The 8,944-nt window shown below is 36.1% G+C and overlaps 1 protein-coding gene across 1 annotated transcript; it reads left to right on the forward strand.

The window, feature by feature from the left end:
* Positions 1 to 928: 928 nt before the first annotated feature.
* On the forward strand, positions 929 to 8,653 carry LOC139852432 (protein KINASE OF THE OUTER CHLOROPLAST MEMBRANE 1). The gene is made up of 6 exons (XM_071841728.1): positions 929 to 1,143; positions 3,977 to 4,363; positions 4,505 to 4,596; positions 4,667 to 5,140; positions 5,209 to 6,144; positions 8,427 to 8,653. Exons 2-6 carry the CDS (start codon positions 3,998 to 4,000, stop codon positions 8,533 to 8,535), a joined length of 1,977 nt encoding a protein of 658 aa, XP_071697829.1. The 5' UTR covers positions 929 to 1,143; positions 3,977 to 3,997; the 3' UTR covers positions 8,536 to 8,653.
* The last annotated feature ends 291 nt before the right edge of the window (positions 8,654 to 8,944 follow it).

Raw genomic sequence — 8,944 nt, forward strand, 5'->3', positions numbered from 1 at the left:
TTGGACAGCTAAACATTCTAGAACAGTCACCCACGTGCTAAGTACACGACCCCTTGTGAGATGGGGATCTCTACAGGGGTGGTTAAACGTCGACCCACCATCGACGGGGCAGCCGGTAAATGATGGCTCGGGATTGGTATTAAGGTTTATGTTCGTGAAACGTTACCTGTAACCGTGAGTAAGTCGAGTGATATGTTGTAATTCCGGTAGCGCGGGTAAGGGTTGCGCTATGAGAGTAGCGCGAGTAGTTTGTCTGTAATGCTTTGATACTAATAATAGTATAGGTACAAGTCCAGGTGAAATCTCTGCTTTGTATCGTGGTTTGGACCTCTTTATTATAGTGTAATCCTCGTATGTCCATTAGTGCCAAGTAATATGGTCAAGGGGTCGTGGTCTGTCCTAAAAGTACTACCTTGCATGAGAGGTCGAAAAAAGTAAAAAGCACCATCGAGCCTGGTTCTTGTCTGACATATACTCCCTGCAAGCTACATCGCCTTCTGACTGATCGTACCTCGACCAAGCCTGGTTCTTTTGCAGGCTTTAAGTCATTGCGCGCTCAGCCCTGTCCCTAGCGTGCTTAGCATTGTGGCGTGCTATTTGTGCGATACATGAGGATTACGTGTGATGCGCTACACGAGCTAATCGGGTGCGCATCATTAAAAATAATTCAAAAATATAAACCAAGTTATACTAAGCACATATTTAAGTTAATGTTCTTGTATTTGCTTCTTTTTGAACCATTTAGGTTTATTTTATTTAGTGTTGATTTTTAATTTAATATCTCAATTTCTAATACTCCGTATTAAAATTAAAATTAATTAAATTAAATACAACAGATCTATAATCCAGTGTATATACTTGACGTGAGTATATTGTATAAGGATCCCCGTGAATAAAACAAAATATATTGTCACATTTTAAATTCAGTTCTTGTAGATTACTCCACACCTTTCATTGAAGTTGCCAATACTTGCAATACTCAAACAATCACTTGCTTATTTCTGTTGAATTCATCTACTGTCTTTCGTTCCACGTTCTAGTTAGCGTGTTGAAACAACTCAACAAGTTTAATTTTCAATTGTTGATCCCGATAAGCTCCTAGTTGAAAATTCGAGTTTTCAAACCCTAATTTGCGCTCAAGAGGTAAGTAATTTGTTTCTGATGTTATTTTATTTTGTTCAGAAGTTTATCTTAATGAATTAGGGCACAAAATTGCGGAAACAAAATAACAGAAGTTCTAGTTATCTTATTGCTCTCACTTAGTGTAGTTTTTTGTGAAAGTGTGTGTGTATGAGAAATTAGAAGGATTGAATTTTTGTGTAATACTGTTTAGAATGAATTTTGTATGTATATATAATTTTGTTCACTTATATGTTTTTAGGAGCTAGTTATAGAATTGGATTAGCGTGATCCTTAATTCATCAAAATAAGAAAAAACCTAGCAAGCAGTGGTGGAACTTGACCCCGACCTGACATGGGGCGAAACTAATCGAAGGGGGTAAATACTACTAAAAATAACCTTATTTTTTCGTAATTTTTTTTAGTTTAAAATTTTTTTTCCCCGAAATCGAGCCGGGGCGGATACCCTTTTGTCCTATATATGTTCTGCCTCCGCTAGCAAGGAGGTAGGAATGCAATAAAGAGATGGAAGAAGATTATTGGGATGAAATTGGCATTCAAGCCTTTAGAACAAATTTATGTTTTACATGTTATGGAACATGAAAGTCTTACTAACTAGAAAAAGTTTGATGTCATTTTGAAGAGCATCACTTCTAGGCTTTTTGAGCCTATAAATGCTGTATCTTCTTCATCTTCAAATCACATAAAGTGTTGTTTGAACCACTACATTGAACTTATTTTTTTGATGATTTTTGTTTTTTTCTTGTGAGATCGGGCACCCCTTGATTCTAATGAAATTAGAGTCTTCCGTTTTGCTACCATTTTAATATACCCTTCTGCAAGTTTTTGGCTGGTTTTGCTTTTGCAAAATGTTGTACTTTGTTTCTTGGTGATCGCCACACTCTGAGAATTGTGGGGATAGTGAAATACTTACTTTTGTCAGCATAGTTTGTTGCATTTAGTATCTAGTAGGTCAACGTTTGGAGATATAAGGTTGATATTTTCATTTAGAGACTTGACGGGTAGCAAAATGGGTGGCAAAGGGTTCGGTCCAGCCCATTTGTCGGCCTCATTGGACCAGTGCAGCTTATGTAACATGTCTATAAGTTTTGTAAGTCTTCCCAATGACCAAATTATACTTGTCCAAAAGATTCCAATTGCTCCAAAGTTTCCAAAACTTCTTGTAGCCATTTTTCGCATATGGAACACTCTTTATTTTACTATAGGGCAAAGAGCCTAGAGTACTCTTCAATATAAGTAATACCACTACCACTAATCTAAATATCTTTCAAAAAACTTGTAGTTGTTACATAACCTATTTCCTTTTTAAAGACGAGTGGAAGATCAATATTAATACTTTGAAGATCAAATTTCAAATTGATAGTTAATTTTCCATGGTTGGAAATATTTCTTTTAAAAAGCGTTTTATTAAGGCCACCCATCATTGCGCCACAGATGGGTTTGTCACTCAGCGGCCCAATCTTTTTCCGTAAGGGCATAAGATATTTTCTTCTATGAATATTATGTTCCAATAAGGGTGATAATTTGTACCATCATCAGAACTATAGATATACCACTAATTTACGTAATATGATGTTGTACACCACCTCGATTTGAACAATAAGGAGTTGAGCTCTATGAAAAGTCTCCAGCACTACTGTGCAAGTATGGTAATGTTATTAGTTTGTAAACTTAAAATACCTCGATAAGTAAGAAGACTTTGTACTTTATTCCATGCAATCCAACATATTCTTTTTTCTCTATTTGCCTCCCCATATAACTTTCTTATAAGGCTTTCCAAATTATAATTGACTTCCGTAGGAACTTTAAATTCTATGAATATGTATATGTATGTTCCAAGAATCCGAGAACAGATTTGAAAAGGGTTAGACGATTAGCAAAAGATAAAAAAATGACTTTCAAGGAAATAGTGTTTTTGTTGTTGTGCGAATTCAATGATAAAATCCCAACGAGGAAATGTACGGATGCTAGAGGAAATGGGATGACCAAGAACAGAACATGAAAATTGAGAGGCTTAGAAACCAATATGAGGGGTGATGAAGTTATATTGGGGTGCGTTTGATAAAACTGAATAATTTAGTGCTGAATGATTCAGAATCTGAATGGTCCAAAGCCTCTGAATAAGGTTTGCTATGAATGAAAATAAGCTGTTTGATAATCATTTAGAATGAACGACATGAACTGACTAAAATTCCTTATTAACGTGTGACATGAATAAAAAATTCAATATACTTGTTAGGTGATCAGGATATGATTTGAGGAGAATATTATAGATAATTTAGGCTCTTAATGGTTAAGAGAGTGTTTCATCTCTGAATGGTTCGGAGTTAAATTCTGAACCATTCAGCACCATATGTCACTCAGAGGTCAGAAACAAACGCATTGAATGCTGAATGGTTCAGCATTCATTGCTGAATCATTCCATTAAGAGGCAAACAAACGCACCCTTAGTTTTACTATCATAACGGTATTTTTTTACCTAAATATCTGAAATTTCGTGAACTTATAAATAGCACCCCTTTCAGCGGCAAACAACTAAAATACTTTAAGGATTAAACACGAATGCAGCTATACACTTAGAAACGTTGAGCTGTATGATATAAGAATGCTGAAATAGATTAGAACAGTCGTATATCATTTTAGTAGATGCTACTGTACGAAAATTCACACATCATTTCATATTGTTTCAAGGCTAAACACGAATGAAAATGCTTTACAAAATTACTTTATTTATTTATTTATTTATTTTTTATTTTTTTACTTTTTAGTTTTCATTTGTAAGCTGCTGAAAAAATATATTATTTCTTATTTGTGTTTTTTGACTATATTTGATCAGATTGTCTTCCATAAGGAGTTAATGGCTGGAAAAGTGGTTGCAAATCGACCGTCAACTTCATTTGACTTTGAGATTGTTGATGATGATTATGATCAGTTTACAACTAATGATGCATCTGCTAACCATACAAATACATGGATAAATTCAGCGTCTCTAAAACTTAGGCATAGAATTGGAAGGGGCCCGTTTGGTGATGTTTGGTTAGCAACTCGTCATCAAGTTACTGAAGATTATGATGAGTCTCATGAAGTGGCTGTTAAGATGTTACATCATATTAAGGAAGATAACATCAAGGCTGTGTTGGATAAACTTAATGTACTTTTTTCTAAATCTCGAGGCTTACAAGGCGCTTGTTGGTTGCATGGTGTTTCAATTATAAATGGAAAGGTAAATAACCAGATTCTATCTTTTTTATTTTTACAGTTGATAAGTATGAAGTATGCAATAATTAATGATCATTAATGTGTATATAAGTATATTTGGTTAATATATGTATTCATCTTTCTAAAAAGGTTTCATGTATGCCAGATATGCATTATTATGAAGTTTTATGAGGGATCGGTTGGTGACCGAATGGCTCGTCTAAAAGAGGGGAAGTTCTCTTTGGATGATGTGTTGAGGTAATGTTAACTTATACTGAAGTGAAATTGTTTGCATGTTTTAAGTGATACATATATACATTGTTGACAGGTACGGGATCGATCTAGCTCGAGGAATTATGGAATTGCATTTAAAAGAGATATTACTTCTTAATCTTAAGCCTTTTAATATCCTATTGACCGAAAATGATAAAGTAGTTTTGGGTGATTTTGGAATCCCGTTTGTTCTGCTAGGAGTTCCGTTGCCTAGTTCGGATATGACTAGAAGACTTGGCACACCAAATTATATGGCCCCTGAACAATGGCAGCCTGACATTAGAGGCCCACTGGCTTTCGAGACTGATTCATGGGGTTTCGGTTGCACCATCGTCGAAATGTTGACTGGTCAACAGCCTTGGGCTGGTAAATCTATTGACGAGATATATGACTCGGTTGTGAAAAGACAACAAAAACCACATGTTCCAGATGGTCTGCCTCCTGCTGTCGAGAATGTGGTTTTTGGTTGTTTTGAGTATGATTTCAGGAGTCGTCCTTTGATGGCAGATATATTACGTGTCTTTGAAAGGTATGTATCGTTCTAAATCCATCACTTTCTTATTTTCATAATCTAAGATGTTTTATACGAATTTGCAGTACAAAAAATCATGATGGGAATTGGACCAATATTGGTGGTCGGGTTATTTTAGATAAATCAAATTTGAATGGCTATACGGAATGGTTCTTGTCAAAAGACCATCTTCAAGTAGGTGATACGGTTCGTTCAAGAAAGCCACTAAACTCATGCAGACCTGAAAGTATGCTTGTCCCAGAGGGTACTATTGTGGGTTTAGACACCGACAGTGAACAAAATGGTTATCTTTTGGTACGGGTACATGGAATACATGACCCGTTAAGAGTCCACGGGTCAACCTTGGAGCGAGTCACATTTGGGCTTGCAGCAGGAGATTGGGTTCGTCTGAAGAAGGAAAACAAGAAACACTCTCATGTAGGTATCCTTCATTCGATTAGCCGTGATGGAAGTGTCTCTGTTGGTATAATCGGGATCGAAACTTTATGGAAAGGTGTTTATTCAGACCTACAAATGGCTGAAACTTTTTGTCCGGGTCAGTTTGTTAGGCTAAAATCGAATGTTTATAGCCCGAGATTTCAATGGCTAAGAAAACGAGGCTGTGAGTGGGCTACCGGGAGGGTTTCTCAAGTTTTACCGAACGGTTGTCTTGTTGTAAATTTTCCGAGTAAACTAACATTTGGTGATGAACGAAATAGCTTTTTAGCTGATCCAGCTGAAGTTGAGCTGGTATCGTTTAGTACTAGTCCTAACATGATAAAAAAGTATCAACACCTTGAGGATTTTCACTGGGCTGTTAGGCCGTTATTGGTTTCTTTCGGTCTGTTTGCTGCAATTAAATTAGGTCTTCGTGTTGGGAAGAAAATCGGGCGATCAAGAAGTGGGACCCGGGAAGATCAGCAGCGTGGTGATACTGCTAATGCCAATGCTAAATGGCTTCCTACAAACATGGCAAATATTATTTTCAGAGAAGGTGTTACTACAACTACTACTACTTCTAGGTAATTCTTCAATTTTAAAATGCATACTGAATTGTATTACTTTAGTTATGCCAATATGAAATCTGGTTTGTTTGGTTATGGTGGATCTATACCAGGTTTTATTTTCTTGAATCCATTTGTAAATGGCTGACTGCTTGTCTATAGATGTACCTTAATGGTGAATATCACAGTGCCTTTTATCATTAATACCCAAATTGCACAATAAACAAAAAGGACAAACTCACCATACCCCAGTTTTACATAGTGCTCATATTTGCTTAATATAATCCAGTAAAGGTTAAAGTTTGACTTTTTGAGTCAATTAGAAACTCACATATCGATTTAAATATTTCGATGACATTCTGATTATAATCTATGATATTTTCGTTCTGTTTGCAAACATGGATGTATTGTAATCAATCAATTGGTATTTTTCTTGAACCATCAAAACTCTGAAATGGACTTCGTCCAGGATTGTGTTGTGACTTGATCTGTCAGACATTACAAAAATAATTGTTATAATAAGCCCGCAACACATCCAAATGCACATGTGTATACTATGTTACTAGGATTGGCAATTCGTGTCGTGTTTTGGTGACTCACGCCCGTTTGTTGTATACGTGTGGGTTAAAGTATTAATAGGCGTCTCCCAATCTAGCGTGAAATGAGTTTGGCGCCCGCCAAATTTTCACACTAGATAGCGGCAACAAGTTAAATGGGACCACAGCATACAATTTTCTGCCGCAATGCGCGGATCATCTCTGTAAATTTATCGAGTAAAATCATTGTTCGTAGTAACGCACATGGCATTTCCTCACTCGTTAATACTAATTTTATCGTCACTATGCTAATTGGATTGTCCTAATACTAATTGGATTTTCTCACATGCATGTAAGTTTCATTACTAAAATCCCTCCGTCTCATATCTATTATCCAAATTGACATTATTAGTTTTACGATTTGAATTTGATGTTTTTTAAGAAATTATCATATTTTTAATTCATCCCGACTAACTTCTTTAATATTTTAAGTTAACTGTGCGTTAAATTAAATATATAACTAAAAATAATATTTTATCACTCTATTTTGAACTTTTTTGTTTATGGTTGATGGCCATTTTCTTGAAATATACGAAGTATCATTTTCTTTTCCTGCTGCTAGCCGCGTGACAAATAATATGATAATGAGAATCTTCGAAATTATAGGTGTACCGTTTAAATCACCATCATCAATGTAAGGTATACGAGGACATAGACAACTACAATACCCATTTTTCCCCAAAAAATAACGAAAAAAATATAAAGACATCAAACGTTTTCAAATGAAAACGTCTTCAAGAGATAATCTCAAGTCTCATGTTGACTAAGCTAAAACAAAGAACTGATACAAACTGGGACTAACAAAAAAACAACTCTATAGACAGAAAACGCTACGAAACGCGAAACCGTGACTGCGATCTCAAATATCTTTAATAAAAACGACAAATATTTTCATTTCTGCGCCCTGAACCAATTTTTTCTTCTTCCTTTGTTGATACTTGTTTTAAACGACGCACAAGGGGTCTCGAATATTTTTGTCATCATTTCATCAAAAGCCGCGAAAGCCGCCTCAAACATTTTTTCATTCTCTATTGTCGATGATCCACCTTTGCCCGCATCCGTTGAGCCCCTTCTTGACACCCTTAGCTCCCATAAACAAGTTTTGAATAGCTTCCCCATAATTCAAGTCTTCAATGTGATCTTTAAGTTTATAAGAACATGGCGTGGAAGCAACAATCACCTTCCTTCCCGACCTCAAATTAATGTCTTATAATTGACCTCTTGACACATTCGACATACTACGATTTGAAAAGACTTTCGCAAGAGGGGACTTCACAATCACAATATTATCTTCCACTAAGACCAAACAACACCAGTAAAGGCCTATCTTCGTTCGTTTCTTCCTGAAATTTTGCCAACAATTCTTCCTTATTTTTCTTCATTCTCCTTCTTCAACCGAGTCAATCTTTCCGCAAATGTGATATTATGTTCATTTAAATCCAAAACCTTAGTAGAAACCGTAGCGACATCAACGTCTGGCCCTGCCAAGGCCCAACATTAGGCCCGACAACATCTAAAGAAACACATGCCACAGCTACTAGGTCATGTCCTGGCCCAAAACCTCCCATTACTCAATACATCAAAGAATCTGCAAGCAAACTTGAGTACGTATTATCTATTGCCAAGCCTTCGATTATCTTCGGGCAACCAGGTATGTTATATGCCTTCATTGAAACTTATTAAGAATGCTCGTTTATACAACAGGGTGGATAACGTAATCATTTTGGTGAATAATTACCGTTGTGAGGTTTGGATCGAAGAGGTCGTAGATGTATCTCGTTTTGAGATGGTTTTGATGAATTACTTTCCGTAGGACTCTGTTCCGAGTTTCAATAAAGCTGTTTTAATGAATGATCAAGCTTCGGTTGTTCGTGATGAAGTGCCTAGTAGGACTGTTTTTGGTAGCCGGTTATCGGCCGCGAATGTGTACGCAAATAAGATCAACTCCATTCAGTAAGTTTTGGTGGTTCGAGATCCATTGGTGGTTCTAAGAAGGAAGTGGTGGCAAAAAACAAAAAGAAGTGACCGGTGGACAGTGACAAAAACATGAATTTATTTCACCGGAGCGAATTTTTCTTTTTTAAAGTGTTCACATTCACTACAATTTTTTTTCTTCCATTCTTTCATGAATATACAACCTTTTGGGTCGGGGGTAAAATATGGAGGCATTTGGTCAAAATACAACCTTTTGGGTCATGGACTTTTGGCATCAGGAAAATATA

The sequence above is a fragment of the Rutidosis leptorrhynchoides genome, chromosome 6, assembly GCF_046630445.1.
Source record: "Rutidosis leptorrhynchoides isolate AG116_Rl617_1_P2 chromosome 6, CSIRO_AGI_Rlap_v1, whole genome shotgun sequence".
Lineage (NCBI taxonomy): Eukaryota > Viridiplantae > Streptophyta > Magnoliopsida > Asterales > Asteraceae > Rutidosis > Rutidosis leptorrhynchoides.

Bases quoted from the DNA above. Each gene is read 5' to 3' on its own strand.
- LOC139852432 (XM_071841728.1), top strand. From the start codon at position 3,998: ATGGCTGGAAAAGTGGTTGCAAATCGACCGTCAACTTCATTTGACTTT. The intron at 4,364-4,504 runs GTAAATAACCAG...CATGTATGCCAG, and splicing joins TTTCAATTATAAATGGAAAG to ATATGCATTATTATGAAGTT. The intron at 5,141-5,208 runs GTATGTATCGTT...ACGAATTTGCAG, and splicing joins ATATTACGTGTCTTTGAAAG to TACAAAAAATCATGATGGGA.